Source organism: Poecilia mexicana, unplaced genomic scaffold, assembly GCF_051168715.1.
Source record: "Poecilia mexicana isolate PSO_F unplaced genomic scaffold, ASM5116871v1 scaffold_16, whole genome shotgun sequence".
NCBI classification, from domain to species: domain Eukaryota; kingdom Metazoa; phylum Chordata; class Actinopteri; order Cyprinodontiformes; family Poeciliidae; genus Poecilia; species Poecilia mexicana.
The window spans coordinates 13,488,155-13,508,048 of NW_028263385.1; the positions used below are offsets into that span (position 1 = coordinate 13,488,155).

The window sequence follows — 19,894 nt, forward strand, 5'->3', positions numbered from 1 at the left end:
CAACACGCGCTCCAGATGCAGCGGCTCGACCCTCTTCCTCCACCTCCTCCTCATATCCACCTGATTACATCAGCCAATCAGAACGCATGCCCTCTGCCCTTCTGCTTGATCTGCAACCCCTACCTTCCCCCCAGCTCTGCCCGTCCATCCACGCTTTCTGCCCGTTTCACAAACTGTTGGGCAGACATTTTATTATAATCGCTCACAACAAAGAAGACATATTATGCTTAAAGAAACCAGATAAAGTAAAACTAATATAAACAGCTAAAATAATTGCATATTTGCTAATTATTCTCCTGCTATGAGCACTTTGATATTTGTTCCAGTTGATCTGATGTTGCGTTGTATGTGATCGTAATAAAATGCATTGAAGAATAACAGAGGAAACGGTCAGAAACAGCCAACTGAATATGATTGCTTTGATGAACACCAAACTAAAAAAAAAAGCAAAAACAAAAAGACTGAAATTATTCTCCCCAGGAAAAAAAATAAACTGAAAAATTTAAAAAAAAGATGGCGGCGAGGTGAGTAAGTTGATGTCAACATAATACACCGCAATGTAGATCAGTGACCCAATTTCTCTCTCTCTTCTAGTCCGTTTTTCATGCACTCATTCCTCTCTTCTGGCTCCCAGCGTAATCTCTCTTTCTCTCTCTCTCTCTCTCTCTCTTTCGCTTTTTCCCTTCTTGTTTGCTCTTTGACACAAAAACAAAAACGCACACAATCACATAAGCTCCATCACAGATGCGACCACGCAGCAGGAGAGTCCAGTCCGCACCTGCCCACCTACGAGGACCTTTGAGTTTTTCTCAGCGGCCCTCGTCTTTCTGACTTCCTGTCTTCTCAGCTGAAGCGTTTCTGCTCTCTGTTTTTTGTCTGAGCTCCAGAATCACGCTCCCAAATGTAAAAAGTAAAAAAACAAACAAACAAAAAAAAACAAACAGCCGTTGCCTCCTTCTGGATTTCCTCACACAAATAAGCCGTGTTGTTTGTTTGAGCTTGAACATTTCATTCAGGTGCTGATAAAAGAAATAATTTCTGCTCTCTTGTGCGAGTCGCATTCAGTCCGGTGAGGTGAATTAATGCGTTAGAAGAATCTTCAAAGAAGGACTTCCCACAAACTGAATAACGGCCCTCTCAGTCTTTGTCAAGCAAACATCCATGTAAAAGAAAAGATTAGCAAATGCAAATTATCATAATTGCAGCAGTTCCTTTCACTGGGATATTTACTTCAGACCTGGAGTCATTAAACTTTTGAAAATCTGCAGTTTCCAAAGAGCAAAATTACGCTTCTTTTCCCCCCCTTTGTGTGCTGCTTCTGTCCTGGACAGATGAGAACATTTTGAACCGTAATTTATGAAATAAACCCTCTGTAGCGCGACACTGAGTATATTCAGACCATTCTATTATCCCCTCTGAGGAGCAGGGCATCATCATGACGGGAGCTCATACGGCGGGATAAAAAACAAAAATTGCATGTGGTTGGTCTAAACAAGCGCAACTCAGATTCAAGCAGTTTTTGAGCTACTTGGGGGGACATTTATTTGAAGAATCTGTCTGAAAATGCATGTTTACGAGGCAAAATTGTCATCTCAAGTCCTGTTGCTGTCGACTCTCCGGCTTTTTCTTCTCTCGGTTTCCACTATTTACATTTTGTTTCCCTGCCAGTCCTTGAATGGGTGTGTTGGCTCCTTCTGCCCAGTCTGACAACCCATCGGCTATCATCTGCTGCTTGAGCTGCTGATTAAAAACCAGTCAATGCTTCAGAGCTCGAGGAGTGGCCAGCGGACATGCAGATACACGGCAACGATTAAATGCGGCAAAACGTCACAGAGATGCTGTTTTACAAAATGGTTAATCAGAGGAAAAGCTGCCAGAATGTAGCAAATTGTTTCAAAAATGTCTTGTTATTCCTTCTTATCTTCTCTGTCTCAAATTTGCTTTGAATACTTTGGGAGATGATGGGCTGCTAAGACTGCCGCCCCCTTCTGGTGGCTCACAAATAAAGCAGCCTAAATGAAAAGGCTTTCAGCACAACAAAGCAAAACAAAGAACTCAATATGTTTTTCATAAGGGGTGAGACGAAACAGCAAATTGTGACATGTTTATAAAGGAGGGAGCTTTGAAAACTCAAACTGTATTCACTGTCTCAAAGTAAAAGCTAGCTAACATCGATCAACATATTTCACGTTTCATAATTGATGTCTATAAAATGTTTTTACCATGTAAAGCACTTTGAAGTGCCTTGTTTCTGAGAATGTGCGACGCAAATAAACTTGACATTTGTATTGCAGCCATTACATAAAATAAAAAATAAACATTTCGAGTCCTGTTCATGCTCAACCTTAGATATGCAGACATATACAAAGTCCTGTGTCTAACAAACAGAGCGTTACCGCTGTTGATCATGGTGGAAATGTGGCGTAGTAAAGCTCACATCAAACCAGCAAAAAGAGACACAATGACAAGAATGGCTGTGATGTACCACCTTTACTGTACTCTTTATGTATCCTCCTGAGTGTACATCATCATAATTTCCTTCATTGCCATGTTTGGTCTTTTTTTTTTTAAACTTTCCTTTGGGTTCAGAAGCTCAGAACTGCCCTCTAGTGGCTGCATTGCCAGATCCACAGCAACTCAAGAATCGCACTGAAAGCATGAGGGGCATCGATGCTGGACAACGTTAGAAATGTACATAGAGTGAGCATAAGTAGACCTGAGTCAGATCTGTGTAAGCTGAAATCATTTCTGCATCAGGAATTTCCACAACTGCCGCCAATTCTGATTGGTTAAGATCGCTCAGGCTGCCAACGACATGCAAATTTTGCGTCGTCACATTCAAACGGGGGTTTTTCCAGAAAACAGATGCAGAAACGGAAAATTGGGAAAGCAGCGAGTTAGCCAAACACACAAACAACAGACTGCAAATCACTACAAAGGTCACAGGACTGGTGATTCATGCAGTTCTCTTTACTGCATGATCTAACAAAACTTTTAGAAAGGACTTCTGAAGTCTCTTCCCTCCTGCATTGCACTCCTGAAATAACACCTGGAGGCACACAGGATGGATTTTGGACTTCTTTGAGAGATTTCCCAGCCAGACCAGTTTTAGTGTTTCCAGAACTTTGCAGAGCAGGACAAACTGTTAATGTAGACGTTTATCCCCTGTCCCGTTTTCTGTTTGCGCTCACTCACACCATTTAGATGCAAATTATTTTTAAATCAACACATTCGTCACTCTGTGAACAAGGGACAATAAAAATCAAAACCTATTTATCACTCGATGACTTAGCTTCTTTGCGCCACAGACAGACGCATCCAAACCATGACATTCTTTATATATTTAGCTTTGACAGCTGCAATGGAAAACATCGACTGTGAAGAAAGTAAAGCGCGAACTGACCGCACATCTAAGAAGTTATGTGCTCACGGTGTCCTTTTTGTAATCTGTACTGCTCTGCACTTAGGCAGCCAAGAGCAAAAGCCCTGGCAACATTCACGACTGCTTTCTCTAAACACGTTTATCTGAGGTTTTAGGAGAGACGCCGGATTAAGTTACATGATTTATCCTGGAGCTAGGATTAGCTTGTTTTAACTGTATTGCCTTAGAGACAGCATGCGTCGACTGCTCAGAGTCCTGTAAGGGCTCATTTATCTTTCAGTTTTGAAAAATAACTATTACCAAAACACAACACATTTTTATCTTTTTTTTTTGTTGTTGAAATTTTGGGTGACATTTCTTTATATCTTTTATTTTTTGCATATTTCAGTTTCTTTGGGTTTCAGTATGGTTGCATTGGTCTTGAGGATTAGATCATTTCAACCTAACACATAACAAAACTGTCAACTAAAAACTGTAAGAAAAGCAAATAAAAAAACAGCACAGGCTTGACAAAGAGGTTTTAACCAATAAGCATTTTCTTACCTTAAACAACTAAAACAGGAAATAATCCATCAATTTGGATTCTATCACAGTGTTTATGTACATAACTCACCTTCTTCCCAAACCCTAATTGATAAGCAGCAGGTATCATAATAAAATCGAGATCTGCTCATATTTTAGCCTAAAAGATGCACTTTAAAAATGTTAAACCTCGCTAACACACATCCTGATTGCCATCATTTCTCCTTTAAGAAGCATAATTTAAACCATTTTACTTTAGAGTAAACATCACAGACCTTTTTCTGACACTGCTCAATAAAATCCCCAACATGCGATTGATTTGGTTTGGCTGTGCGTGTTCAACCACAATCACCCTGTTGGCCTGGAAACGTCCTGCAGCGAGGTCAAGCCAGAGGTCAACATTGATCAGTTATTTCATTGATTGCTTTGCTCGTGTTTTGCCCCAAAGCAAGAACTTATTTCGGAAATTAGTCCTGAAAAGACTTGCTAATAATACGGAGCTATGAACAAAATCAAGAAGACCCAAAGAACCAAAGGGAAAAGTAATCAACCCTTGAACTCTAGAACCTGTCGTAAAAAACTCAAAAAGCAAACCATCACGCCCAGGTATAAAAGCTTTTGAGAGAAACAAGATCATTGACATTAATCAACTTGTCAATGTTGATTAATGTCTTTGGGATGCAAAGTAATTTGTCTTTGGGACTTGAGCAAACTGAGAGCCACTATCTAGAAACATGGAATAATTGTAAACCTGGTATATATGAAAACTGCTTTGTGGATTTATCTTTGACCTTAAAAATGTGTGTGGAAAGACATTCCTACAGCACCGTGCCACCCCTCTGATTTCACCTCCGGACATACACCATGAAGATTTGTGCTGACTAACCTCTCTTCGTTGGCAAATCAGGACAGTCTGACATGTGGGATATTTCAGGTCACACTCGCAAACAGCAGCATGTTGCACCGAATGAAATCGAGGCTCATTTTGGCATTTGGCACTAATCTCTGTCCTAAATCCTCATCTGTAGCTTACAGGGAATCAAATAAACGACGTCTGTCAGAGGACGATGTGACGCCAGGAGGAAGCAACTCAGAGGGGGGGCTAAAAAAAAAAAAACTGAAGAGCTGTTTCATGTTGTACCAAACAGGTGCAATCATGTCATGTTTCTGTGCGCTCCCTGCTTCTCCCTTTCACATTTGGGCTGAAAATGTCAAAAGGCCAACTCATCCTTACGCTGTTTGGCAGGAAAATTATTAAAAACCAGCAGGCAGCTGCTGGCGCAATCATCTTCTGTAATTTTTCTAAAGACTTACAAGCAAATTTCTGACATCTGAATGTCACACCGATCAGTCACAATTTGGGTGTTCTTTTAAATATGATCAACAGTTCTTAGAATAAATTAAAAGCGTTTTTTGTTTTAATCATCTGTTCGCAAAAATGCTGTCTTTGTTTTTTTGCAAGTGTCCAAAGTCTCAGTCAGCGTCTCAATTTATCATCAGTCCAACTGTTGTTTTTGTGACTATGACGCCAGAAGAATCAAGAAGCATGTGATAGATTAACAGAGGCTTACACAATTCTCAAAGGAGTCGAGATCTGGACATGTGAAAATGATGTCTCATGCTTTCTGGACTATTCTTTTCACGACTTGAGCCCTAAATGCTGCCATCTTGGAATGCGTCCACGCCATAGGAGATGAAAGGAATCTATTCCTAAAATCTAGCAGCGCTCACAGAGACAGTTCGCGCCTCGCACTCGCATGTCAACGACACGTTTTTGGCGGGATTAGGCTTCGACTGAAAACTCAACCTCTTTTTGCGAATATGCGTAAACATGAATAAATGAGATGCTGGGAACAATAACCATTTAACTGCCTGCGTTGTGCATTACCGGCATTGTTTTGTGTACGAGAAACCACAAGAGCATTCGAGTTGTTTTGTCATTTTTTATTTATTTTTTTTTATTTGTCTGGCTCACATTTTCCTGACTGTTTGGCCATTAAGTTGTATCATGCGGTGACAAAATTAATGCGTGAGAGTCATGAAAGAAATAATGAGCAACAGTTTTGTTTTGGGAATCTCAATAGTTATATTTAGAGTGCTGCTCTTCTGTAATTTGAGAGTCAGGGCGGCTTGCCAATTAATGTTCACGTTGTTGCCACCTACAGAGTCAGAGCTGTACTTTCTGTGTTTTCTTTAGGATTTGTCCTTCTGATCCAATCGGGGACATTTTTCCAACGAGGGGGAAAAAAAACCAGTAAAATAAATTGCAGCTGCTTCAGCCTGTTTAGGCAGCCAGCTGGCAGTCTTGTTTTTGGGCACATAAAATTAAACTGAAAAGCTGTGATGGAGTCTCTAGACAGGATCCAGACTTTTCAAAAGCTAAAGGTTAAAAATGTGTAAAATGCATTAAAATAGGGTTAGGCTTTTGAAGAGCAAACACTCTAATCTACTTCATACTGAGTTCACTTTCTTCATTGGGAAAGAGACTGCACGTTTGGGATGGAAGAAAAATATACATGTGGAAAACACTTCATGTTCGCTCACTTTTAAGTATGATGGAGGACCTATGATGCTGTGGGCTGTTTTCCTTGATTTTCATTAGAAACAATTATTTCTTCACGTGGTTTGATTTTTCTACACTGAATAAAAACAAATGTTACTTTTTTTTTTCCTGTGTGATATTTTTCAGGTCTTTTTGCAGCTGTGGTTAAAGTTTATATTGTTTGAGTAAAATGTGCCATTCTCTCGCTTTGCCGTTTCTTGTGTTGTGCATTGAGAAAATTAACATATTTCATTTGCAGCTTGTGACAGATGACCCTACTGTCACACAGACCTGAATGGTAACCATTTTGTTTGTTTACCCTTTACATTAATTTAGACATTAATTAGTGAATAGTTTAAATTTTTATTAAAAATTATTTTCATTAGTCTGACCTTTTAGTTAACTATTTGCAGTGCACACATTTAGTTAACTTTATTTGTCAGTTCTTTATATTTTTGTTAAAAGCAACAAATTAATTTATTTGTTTTGAGTTACCAGTTTCCTTTGGAGCTGCTCCTGGAGGGTCACAGAAGAGCTCCAGCTAATTGACATCCATATATGGCTGGCAAAACCTCCTCAGCGGGCCGTTCCATTTGTTTGCCAGGGCACGGGGAAATTTGGTTTTCTTCAATTTAATTTGACTATTTCTTTAATGTTTCTTCTATTTGGTAGTTTCAGTCTAATGTTTGTTTAATTTAAAGATTTGGTATTGTATTGATTAGTATTTGTTTAAGTTTTTGTATGTTTAATTACCCCTCGTGTGTCAGCAGTGGTCTGATCAGCCACTATTTAAGTTCCCCTCATGTCTTGTTTGTTAGGTCAGTTTTGAGCTTGAGTTCTTTGTGTTACCACCTGAGTTGTAGTTTGTTATGTTGACCTCAGTTTTGGGCCCAATTCTTCATTGTTTGATTATTTTTGAACTTTTTTGTAATAAATTAAGATTATTTTTTGAATTCCATTCAGCGTCTCTCTGGCTGGTTAATGTGAGAACCCTCACACAGCTAATAAACACTTTGGAATGGCTTTAAGAGTAACGCATAATTGCCTCTGGCAAATAGGCTACAGGTTTAAAACGAGGAAGTGACAAAAGGCTTGGACACTGCTATCATATTGTTATTTTAAAAAGTTTTATTTTTTATTGTTATGCCATAATTTCCATAAAAATAGCAGATTTACTTTAATAAAAATTCCAGAGTCACCACAAATATGAGTAGTTGTACAAAAATAAAGATTTGAATTATGTCTTGATGATAAAGTTTTTTCTTCCCCTCCCAAAAAACACTTTTTGTTTCATTTACAACATCTAGACGAAAAAAAAAAATCTTATTATTAAATCTGAATCTTAGGAACAAGATGTCTGATTGAGGAAACTCTGGGACTCGTCTCTACTGGGAACGATGGTTTGGTCTTTGCGTTTCCAGTTAACCATCTTCCTGCTGCCTCATCATTCCCGTGGAACCAGAGAGGACAATGCACCAGACGCCGGCCTCCGTCGTTAGTCAGTGAGGTGATCAACAAAACACAAACTGGAACACCAAGCGACCACGGCGCGGGCAGCAACGCGTCGGGACGGCCGCAGACGGCCGCCGGAGGTCTTCGCTGCAGCGGCCGAGCGTTTTCGAGGGCCGGTTTGTCAGCAGACATCAGTCAGATGCAACAAACACAAAGCGGCAGGCGGAGCGCAGATGCAAAGGCAAAGAGCGCAAACACATTTCACAGCTGACTTGGCAGGATTGAAGATTAACCGTTAGTTAAGACTTGAGCAACTACGTCTGGTGAAATTCCTGTAAGGATGCAGTTTTTGACTCCGGTCCTTGTATTCTCAAGGCCTCCACCGAGCAAACATCAGCACCGCAGTGACATAAACTCACATGCACACAGCAACTCTCCAAATTCTCCTCCTCGTCTTTACATTTTTTTTTTTGCCTGCTCAGTTCTTTAAGTCATTAACTTGCATCCTCCTATCTTTCAGTCTCTCCCCAGTTTTCCTCCACTCTCTCCCCCTGCGGTTTCTGTCACTTGTTCACAGACGAGTGGCCATTACATCGCCATGACCTAAATGTGTCACTTCCCTCCCACTACAGTTCTTTCCCTTTCTTCCTCTGACCCTCCCCCCTCCCCACTCTCTCTTCATATATATTCCTTCCTGTCCATCTGGACGTCTCAGTTTTTCTGCCTTACTTGTGAAGTGTAAAGTGCTCCTTAACCAGTTTTACCATTTCTGACCTTTTCTTAATCTCTTTGTCTCTTGGCTGTACAAGCATCCCTTCTTCCTTTGATCCATTAATCCCACTTTGACAGTAAATTATCTGTATTTCTGGATGAAAAACCTCCAGTGATTACTGACCGTATGGAGAGGATAGAGTCTCTTCGTCTCATCCCGCCTCATCCTGCCTGCCCTCAATTCCCTCTGGTCTCCTCATCAATCACAGAGGTGCATCAGAGCGACAGCAGTATTGATCAACAGGCTCCGCGACTCAGGAAAAAACACAGAGGAAAACTGACAGGGAGGGGAAAAAATAAAAAATTGATCCAAACAGCTGACTGACTGCGAGCGCGGATCCTTGGACACCCGAATTCAAATGAGCTCAACTCGCACAAAGACAGTTAGAAGGCAATGTCACAACACGTCAGGGCTGGATTACCCGTAAGGAGAAGGAGCACCTTGTGGGAACAGGAGGTCTTTGTCACATCTCTGCTTCCACTCTAGGCAACATTTATCACAAACACAAGACTTTCAAGACCGTTTATTCTATCAGGAAACGACGGCGTGATAAACTATTAAGCTCACAGCTACGAGAGTGAAAAAACAACAAAAAAAAACAAACTTTATCAACGTCTTGAAATTCCACACAATTTGTTGTTCTTCAACCACAGATGCAACATTATGAGATCAATGTAAAGTAAAACACAAATGTGAAGCGAAAGAAAGGCTTATACATGCTTTTACAGACAGAGTGGCATTTCCTCTGTTCTTAATGTGAAAAAAATAATAATAATCTTGGCAGGAAAGCTTATGAAAACAATTTTGAGTGAAATGTACATTTTCTCACATTTCAGTCCGGCAACAGAAAGTGGAATCAGCCAAAATTAGCGGAGGTCGAAGCGCTGGCAAAGACTGAAACAAGAAATCAGCCACAAAATCCAGATCCGAGCACCTTCAGGTCGGCAAAGCTTAAGAGGCTGAGATGATGTCAGAATGTGGTGTGGAGGGAGCGAGGATCTTTTGGTGGAGGAATGTTCAGCTTTTTATGCTTCCGCACTTTTATAAGGCCGGGGAATTTTTACAACTGCAAATGGGCTGCTTTGATAAAAATGCCCAACGAGAAACTTGTGCTGGAAAGAATGCAGCGAGAACTTGTGAGACTATCAAATTGTGTGGATATCGCATCTGTCTTTTTATCTGCCGTGGAGACACGATTGGCTGTTACTGATCTGAAAATACAAAACAATAAATAAGCCTGCACCCTGTGCTCCAAAGATGAACTGAAACATTATATGCACACTACTGTTATTGCCACTTCTTAGCTTTTAAAGCACTGTAATTGTCTCAAAGATTAAGAAATAATTGTTGACATAAATACAACTCCTAATATTCTCTGGAAAAGTTGCCTATTTGAAGAAAATATTCCAACAAAAATGCTGAAGTTGAAATATCTAGACACGACGCTGTAATGCACATTTCGTCATGAAGCTTATCGGTGTCTCTGACAATCACTATGAAATACATGTTTTTTTTTTTTGCTTTTTTATAGCTGTTCTTTGAAATGTAAAAGATAAGAATCGAAGATGTACGTTGCTCTTCACAATTCAGGCAATGACGACAAGGAAATAACATATCCCGAAACATTAATCTATAATTTTAAAAGTTCAAAGCAACTGAGACCTGGACCAACAATAGTAGGTGAGGAGTTTTTTTTTTGTTGTTACTACAACATGAGCAAGATGCAGCTTAAATGCTTTTGGAATAGAAGCTGGCTGCACTTTATGCACATCTTTGCCAGAAGATCCTTCATTTATAGAAAGCCGTGGACTTGCCTAGTAATATTTTACAACAAAGCGCCGTGCATTTTTTTTATTTTTGCCAGGAGCGCCGACCTTCACCCAGCAGCGACTCCAATAACAAGATTCCATTAATTGCAAACCAGTTTCACTCTGAACACAAAAGGATCTTCCAGGCTTTGCTGAGGTTCTTCAGAGAATTGCTTGTTTCCAGCCTGTGAGTTTTCCCAGCCTGTAATTAACCTCACCACAGGCCTCTGAACTCACCCAGGCAGGCAGATCCGTTGACGTTCGGCTCATATCCTTTGTCACAGACGCATCCTCCGACGGGAACCATCCACTCGCCCTCGGCGTTGCAGTGCATGCGAGGGGGCGTCCCGCCCTGCGCCCTGCTGTGGGGGACGCAGCTCCCCATCACGGGAACCAGAGCGGTCGGCTCTGCGCCAGAGGGAGTCGCCGGGTAGGACGCCAAGTGGAGGCTGGTGGCTGGACAACGCCGGTAGAAGATGGACACCCCCATGAGGGAAACGCAAGCGCCACTGTCCACAATTGCCAAGACGAACCTGAAACCAAGGTCGCACGCAGAGACGGGAGTGTTAAAGACTCTTTGTTTTACAGAGGAAGCAGAAGATACAGGAAACGGCGCAGCGCTGATTACCCGCCACGTGTGAGAGGAGCGAAGCTTCGCGTTTTAACGTTAATGCGACTGTAGCGGTTGGGTTGGTACTGGTGAGGTGAACTAGGCTCCACTTTGGAGAAGCTCTTATCAGCAGCAATGGTGTCGATCTTCACCCAGCCCTCCCTCGACTCTTTATCGCTGCTAGTCGGCTGCAGAGGCAGAGAGGACAAAGCACATTTGATCACTGTTAGTAATGAGACACATCGACTCCTACGGAGGTACTGGTCATGTTCCTGCCAAATATAACCTCAGCTTAATGGAAGAGTAAAGCAGAGAAAGTCATTTTTGAAAGATGGCCATAAAAGATCCTGTTAGCAGTTTGCTATAGCTAGGGAAACAGCAAGCAGATGGAGCTATAAAACCCAGAGTGGTGAACAGCTAACAGGTTCTTCTAAGTAATTACTCAAGGCGGCTGAACACCGATGCACACCTCACTTTTAAAGCATTTATAGGAAAGAACTTGGAAACTGTATTTCCCTTACGCTGCACTTTGCAGCAGTGCACTGCTTTGCGTCGCATAAAATGCAATAATAATGAAACCAGAAATCATAACACACAATACATTTGTTCCAGCTGTAGCTAGATAATCAAGCACAATTTATTTTAGCATATTCATGCTTTCAACTGATATTGTATAATAATTGTGACTGCAGATTTGAGTGTGTGCAGACCCAAGCAGGGGCTTATGTGTTAGTCCTTGCTTGGACTTTCAGAGAGATGAGTCATAAATGTGTGTGATCATTTCCCCTGCAGAAGTTCTTTCTCCAAGCATTGTTGTCCTCAGGAAAAAGAAAATCTGAATCACTGAAACTCTAATGACCTCAGAGAAAAAGTAAGAAGAAAAACAGCGTCTGATTTCAGTCATTTTGGTTTGCACCAGATTCAAAGGCCTGATTTTATGTCTTAAAGATTATTATTATCATCATCACGTCGTAGGAATGATGTGACGTTTAAGGTGAAAGCTGAAAGACTTTAAATATTAAAAACCGCCGCCCGTGTGTCCGGTCTAAAGAAACCACAAATCCCAGCAGCTTTTTCTGCAGTAATCAGAGTGATTATGCAATCAGTCATTGTCAGACGACAATGAAAGGACCGCCGCTTTAATGTTAACAGCGATGAATCACTAATGATGACTTTAATAATTCTGTCTGGAGGTGCTTTGCCTCAAGCAGTGACTAAAATAATACCTGTTTAAATCAGCTGTGGCCAGACTACTTAATCAGGAAGTCGTTTGGGCCTTGCAGTGGGCATTCGGGGATTAACAGCTTTGGGTAGCAGCACGTTACATGCACAAGAGTTTTGTAAATTTACTATTAAATTCAGTTTTGTTACTACAAAGTATAGACACTTAATACCAGACAGATCTGGCAGTCAACAACTTAACATCGCAAACTTAAACTCACTAGTAATAATTAACGGTTTCAGATGACTAACTAGAAAAGGGAGTGCTAAGCTCTCCATCGGTGTGGAGAGGAAACGTCGGGGGTCCCGTGACCATATTGCCTTTGTTGTAAAGTCAAATGGATCACAGATTTGGTAGCACCGGCACACAGATGGTCACATGCCAGGCCCCCCTCAGGGCCGGGATACAAAGCGGCTCACTCACGATGGCGCTACCTCCTCCTCCCTCCGGGTCCCGTCCTAGACAAGCCAAGCCGTGCAAACTAAAACATTTGCTTGCAGGCATGTGCGCAAAATTAGGACCAAATTAGGCCAATTCTTCTGGGTGCTACGTTTAATTAATCATCGAATGTATTTAGCAAACTTTAACCGTGTACGCATTTGGAAAATGTTGTCCCCCTCTCAGTTCTCACACCACTCCACACCTTTTGGGTTTAAGCCTTTTATTTTTAATGGATGTGGAAGACGGTGACGTCTCTGCAGCACCGTGCTGCTCTGCTCTGACATGCCTGCTGAAATGTAGCCGTGGTTATTTCCCCTTAGGCTGAGAATCCGGAGGTTTATCTGTGAAGACATCATCGCTGTGTGAGCGCTGAGCAACGCGCGCCCTTCCACACATGCGCCTTACAAAGGTCAAGGCAGTGTGTGGTGATGGCCAGCTGATAAATGCATCGCCTGGTCATACCATCACAGCAGTCAGGATGAAGGACAAGACAAGTCCATAAAAAGAAGCCCCTCTCTCTCTTTCCTTTATTTTCTCCCCAATTTAAAAAAAAAAAAAAAGGGGAGAAACAGATGCAGACTCGTAACTATCCAAGAGGAAACAACAGAGCAGTCAGAGTACTTTGAATCAGCACAACTTTCAAACTCAGATGGTCATGAAATGATAAATTACACACACCGGATTTGGGAATGTCCTAGTGGTGTGTGTGCTCATCATTCCACTGTATGCAGAATAACTTTTTTTTACTTAGGAAGTATGCTAATTATATCCTTAAGGAATTATCTGCTATAAAAAACAAACAAAAAAAAAATAAAAATACAGCAGATTGTAAAATAATTCACACCATCACTGTACTTTCTCACTTTTTGTCCACAACCCTCAAACTTCAGTATATTCTGTTGGGATTTTACGTGACAGACCATCACAGAGAACTAACTCCATGTTGGTGTAGACTCCATAGACACACGATCTTCAGTTTTTTTATTTTTACCACTACAGAAACTGTCTCCCTGCATCAGTGCTTTCTAGAGTCCTTTTGACCTTTTGCTGTAACAACTGAAGTCTCTCATGGTTCGTCTCTGCCAGCTTTTCACACCGAGAGATTGAAGTTTTCATCAATTCAAATCCAGTCACCCTGGACGGGAAGCATCTATCAAGAGCATTTTCCATATTTCACTTCATATTCTCAGTTTGATTTCGGTCTGGACTTTGACTGAGCCATTCAGCACTTATGTAAACCACTACATTGCCGTTTCTCACTTTACTCTTGCCACTCTTGCAAAAGACCCGGATTTGTGGATTGAACAACTTCTGTCCGCAGATTTTGCCAACTGAGGTGTGGATCTGTGCAGCTCTCTTCTGCATCTCTTCTTTCAGATGATGGATTGTATATTATTCCTTGAGATGTTTAAATCTTGGACACTTCTTCACAACTTTCTGCCTAAGCTGTTCCTTTGTCTTCAAACCTCTGATTTCTTCACAGAACAGCAAACTGACATTCAGATGTAATTTCACTACCGCGCCACAACTATGCACAGTTTGGCCAACACCAATTAAACCAGTAAAGATGCTGCTGTAATGTGACCAAATGTGGAAAAGTTTACTGGGCTTTTTTTTTTTTTTTTAATATGTATTTTACAATGTGAAAGAATCTGTAAAGCAAGTTCTGAAGTCCCAAAGAGGAACTGACCCAAAAGCCAAAACTCTGCCGTCTCCTTTTGGTGTGTGTGAAGAGATTTTATTCTGACAGGAGGTGACGGATGTGTAAAACTACATCTATGGTCAGACTAAACAGATGCAGCATTGTTTTTCAAAAAATCTTTGCTCTCTGTTCTCATCTTTTTCATGTTTCGTGACATCATCCGAAAAAGACAGGAACCAGAGCTGAGAATCGCCAAGAGGCATTTAAAGTTACCATCCAGCACACGGCCATTTAAAGTGGCCTTTGCCACCAATCACGGCAAATTTAAATGACACAGGTTTTTTTTTTCCTCTTGCGTTATCAACAAATAGCATTTAGACATGTGCTTCAGAAGCAGTGCAAAAACAGGCATGGATGTTTCAAAAAGAAAACAAAGCAAAAATCTGCAAACTATTTTGAAAAGGCAGGATTTAAATTGCTGACCTCTAACTGAGGTTAACATTATCTGGAACGTGGCGTTCCTTACCACTTCGACACTCGGTGTGAGAGTTTCCAGACAAACTAGAATGACAAAATAGACAAACGTTCCCGTGTTTGATCTCACCTCCGGGCTCCAGGTCTTCATTAGCTCCGCCTGCGAGTCGGCCTGCTTGTAGTAGAGGGTGAGCGTTTCCCGACAGGTGGGCGACGGCGTCCGCAGGCTGGCGCAGTCGCGCACAGAGAAGCGCAGCGTCACAAACATCCGCGGAGCCGACTGACGGAAGAGGAAAGGTGTCGCCAGCCAGCTGTCCTGCTGACGGGAATTCTGATTGACATTGCAGACCTCGAAGGTCCGTATGAGCTTCCCCCGGTCATCCAGGACGCTGACCTCGTCCCACTGAGGGAGGCAGAGACCACACAGGGAGGTGGCGAGGAGGGGAGAGAGATAAATCAGATTAGTATCCTGCATCAGTTTTAGTTTTTGATCTGCAAGAACTATTGTGCAGGTTTGTTTTTGTTCCTTAAGGTGCAAAAACAAATCTGTTCCGAATCCATAGATAAAACAAAAGCATATTTATCACAATCACTCCAAAAGTAGGCCACGTCTGTGTCCACACACGCCAGCCTTTCCTCTGTCTAATTAATCATGATTATCAAACCCAGTAATTAAACCACTTGGGCCTTTCGTTTAGTGCCTGGAACATGCTTTAAGTGTTGCAGATAAAAACTAATGACCAAGAGATAACCTAATTAATTTCTGCATGTTTCCCCTCGAGGTAAATCCATGAGATAATTTCAGCTTTAAATGTTCTGGTTCTGCAGTTTTCCCTTCATGTTCCAACACAGGTGGGTTAAATATTGCTTGTTTTGCAAAAAGCACCTGATATTAATGAGATTTATTCAGCAGAGCTTTGAGATATCAGCTCAGATAATTAGTTTAATTAATTCAACACTTGCAAACCAAAGTCAGCCATAAGAAGCAGCTGATAAGCACTTACGCTACTGAAATTTAAGGTCAAGGAATAAAGAAAAAAAAAATTGCAACAACAAACACATCTGCTCCAGGTGCTGTGCTGAGTTATGTTTTCTGTGCAGAGCGGAGGGAATAGATCTAAATGAGGAAACAGCAGTTAGTACAACACCGGGGTTTAGAGACGGCATGTATGCTGTTGAATAATGGTGAATATGACCGCCTGCAGTTTCTCCTGCATTAAATAAAGACCTCTTCGTCATGACTTAAATAATGTTTTTAGGTAGCTGCGATGTGTAGATCTTTAAATTTATGTTGTTTTATATCTACAGGGCTCGCAAAACAAAAAGAAAATAAACATGCAAACTAAGAATAAAATCTGATTTATTTCATCAGAACAGTTTTATTTATTTGTTTTGTTTGTTTTCCAATCCTTTGCTTCCGAAGGTTAATTAAAGATTTTTTTCCTCCCTGAAATTGAATTGATTTGTGATTTGTTTTACAGTTATTTTTATTTTCTTTTATTTAAAAAGTACACTTCAATTAAAATCTGGTTTTAGACGTGCTAATGTATCAATTTAGTGTTGCTTTGACTTTAAACTTGGCGCACATAGTTTTGTTAAATAAATGTTAAATAAATGCATCACATCTGTGCTGTAAAAACACTCAAATACACTAAACCCACCTGTGCAACTCGGTTGTTAAAGAATTTGTATTTTCGACGTTATTTTGTCAAACTAATTTGTTTGTTTGCCCGTTAAATATCATATTAATTTGAAAATGTCTCGAAATGTTTCACCGTGGATTTGTTCTTCTAGATAAAATAATTTGAGATTTAACCCAGGCTGTTCAGATTTTTCAGAAACGCTTCACTCCCCTCTCTGCTACTTGTGACATTTCCACAGACGTGCGCAGCATCCTTTATGTCTCTGCGTCCTTTCTCCTCCAGGTTAGTCGAGCAGAAGATAAAAGCTTTGTTACAATGATGTCATCCGGTGGGTTTGTGTTTTTCGACTGGGCAACCTCGACGTTGATGTCTCAAGCTGTCCATAAATGTTTTATGGTTCTCTGACATTATGGAAATTGTTCCCTTAGGAAACAGTAATTAGACCCACAGCATGACTCATGCTGTGTGTTTCACGTCTTTCAGCCGAGGAGATGTTTTAGTGCAATAGGAAGAAACGGCTCGAAAGTAACCAAATATTTAATTATCAAAAGAGGCACTTTGAGTAGAATTTGCAGTTTTGCGGATTTAGTCGTCGTAACTGTATTACTGTATGCATTATGTTAAATGCAGTCACATCCAACACAAGTGTAGCAAAGCAACAAAAATTGGAGCTCGTATAAATAAAATTATATCTAAAGCTAAATTAAATTTTGATATTGCTACAGCCCATCAAAGCTCCTCAAATGGGTTTTAACCTTTTTTTTTTTTTTTTTTTTTTGGCCAAGGCAGAAAGAAATAAGAAAGGCCAGGCCAAAAGCACAAGTCACAGCTGCATTCAAATCTAAAATAACTAACAAATTAAAGCATGGAAAAACCTTACAGAAAGTTGTAATTTACAGAATAAACCAGCTTTATTGAATTACACTTGAAACAAGCTGTCTGTTTTTTTATTTATTTTTATTTTTTCTTACTGAAGCAGCGATTTAACTCGACTTAGATGGCGGCTTGTTATCTCGCAGTTGCAAAACATCATGTGACGCGTCGGCCCGGGCCAAATTGAGTTTGTGTGAGTTCAGTCGTTCACGTGAACGACGGAGCCAGCTTGTGCTTAGAAGAATCTACTTTCGTTCACATATGTTCCGCTTTTGGTAAATTATTTCCACATTCTGGGCATAGAATAACAAATAAACAGAAATGCTGAATGACTTACTTCCACCAGTCGTTTGATAAAACTACCGACTAACAAACTCGGTGAAATATTACTAAATAGCTGTGTTTGTATTCGATGGGTACTTCTTGATACTAAATAATACTGAACATCTTTTCACATGTATCTAATTTAACAGTGTGCAGATAAAAGCTGCTGTGATTTGGTTGATAAAATAATACTTAAACTGTTATCTTGAAGGATTTATTTATGTTCTGCTTTCTTGCCCTGATCCACGTGTGTATTACGTTTTTTTTTTTTATTTCTGTTGATGTTTTAAGCATTTATTTGTTGTTTACTCATGTTCGTTGGGTCTCGCCATATTTCAGTTCTTCAGTTCTTATTTGTGCATTTAAATTTGGTTCTCACAGACCACTGTAGTTTTGTTTTTCTTTTAAATGTAGTTTATTTGAGTCTTAGTTCAGCCCCTCTGTGTTAATTAGTCGCTCTCCTTCAGTTTCCCTGCTTGCATTTCGCTACACTTGTTGCTCATCGCCTCTTGATTAGTTAAGAGTTTCTTCTTGTTATCATTGATCCTCCATAATAACTATTATTAATCAGTGTGCCAACTTGTAATTTCAGAATGATAGTAGAAAGAAAAAGTGTTTTCTTCCCCACCATCATGAATATAAATATCCAGTTTTGCTTTGAACGGTTTCAAAGCAAAACTGGACACTTTGGGCAGATGATGATAAAATGTCCCTTTTAGCATCAAACAGCACTGGTTGCTTAAAACAACAGATGGAAATGTGAAAAATCCATTATAATAAGCTCCCATCAATCTTATCATAAAGCACGATAGAGGATCTGTCATGCTGTGGGCCTGTCATATTTTTTTTCAAAGTGCAAAGCGAACTTGTTAAAGTGCACAGCATTACACATTCTTTGAAATACCGGGACATTTTAAGTCTCTGCCAGAAATCCTAAAGCTGGTCGTCATTTGCTCTTTCAGCAGGATAACGATCCAGAATGTGGATTAACACAGAAGTAGACAATCAGAAACAAATCTGTACTTTTCATGGCCAGCTCAGCCTTCAAACATAAACCCTGCAGAGAGTGTTTGAGGCGACTGAGGAGAAGAGAGAACAAGAGACGACCTGAATGATCTAGAGAGATTGTGCGAAGAGATCAAAGATTTCTCTCTCTTTATGCTCCAACCGTGTGAAATCTTGAGTTTGCAAACTGAGAGGAACGCTTACAATCGTAGCTGGCGTTATAGCTGCATGCGAACGCACAAAATAAAATAAAATTGAGTCCAGTTATAAAAACTAGCCTTGATAATAACTGGGAAACACTTTTCACAGAACCAAACAAAAAAAATAAAAAAATCTCGAATCCCAGACAAGAGCAATAAAATTACCAAACGTGATGCCGCCTGTGTGTGTTTGTCTGTGCGTGTGCGTCCACGTGTGTGTGTTTGTGTGTGTGTGTGTGTGTGTGTGTGTGTGTTCTTTTTAACCCCATTCTCTTTTCTTTTCACATCCCAGCTTTTCTTTTGCATTCTCCTGCTGAAAACTGTGGCTGTGGTGTTATGTTGGTGATTTCAAATAACAAGCTGACATTTTGACAGCTGCACAGCTGAGAAGCATGACTCCCATTTACACACACATACACACGCACACACACACACACACGCGCGCACACACACCCCCACGCACACACACCTACACACACACACACACGTTTGTTTTGCTATCTTTGTGGGGACTTTCCATTGACTTCCATTCATTTCTACAGCCTAAACCTTAACTTTACCCTTTTCCTAACCCTAACCATCACATACCTAACCCTAACCAAAACTCAATTCATACCTTAGCCCTAAATCTGACCCCTGACCCAAAAACAGGGTTTCCCCTCGTGGGGACCAGGCTCAGGTCCCCACGAGGAGCGATTGGTCCCCACAACGTAGTATATGTCAGGAAAATCGTCCCCACAAGGTATTACAAACAAACGCACACACACACACACACACACACACGCACACACACCCCCACACACACACACACACGCACACACACACACACACACACATCCATAGGGCTCTCATGTTGCCACTCCCTCACATGTTCACCAGCTGTGGCCCACATACCTTAAGAAACGAGGTGACAACATAAGCAGAAACGTGTCATTAACTTTTGGCTTTGAATCTGTGCAGCCCTGTGAGGTGAATCCTGCCG

At 40.7% G+C, this 19,894-nt stretch overlaps 1 protein-coding gene across 1 annotated transcript in view; it reads right to left on the bottom strand.

Moving 5' to 3' along the window:
- ephb6 (eph receptor B6) overlaps positions 1-19,894 on the bottom strand; it is a 60,693-nt gene that overhangs the window by 15,295 nt on the left and 25,504 nt on the right. The window contains exons 3-5 of the mRNA XM_014984942.2: positions 14,998-15,270; positions 11,107-11,276; positions 10,716-11,011 (exon numbers count right to left, since the gene is read on the bottom strand). Of these exons, the coding sequence (XP_014840428.2) occupies positions 10,716-11,011; positions 11,107-11,276; positions 14,998-15,270 (739 nt within the window). The remainder of the gene's footprint in view (positions 1-10,715; positions 11,012-11,106; positions 11,277-14,997; positions 15,271-19,894) is intronic.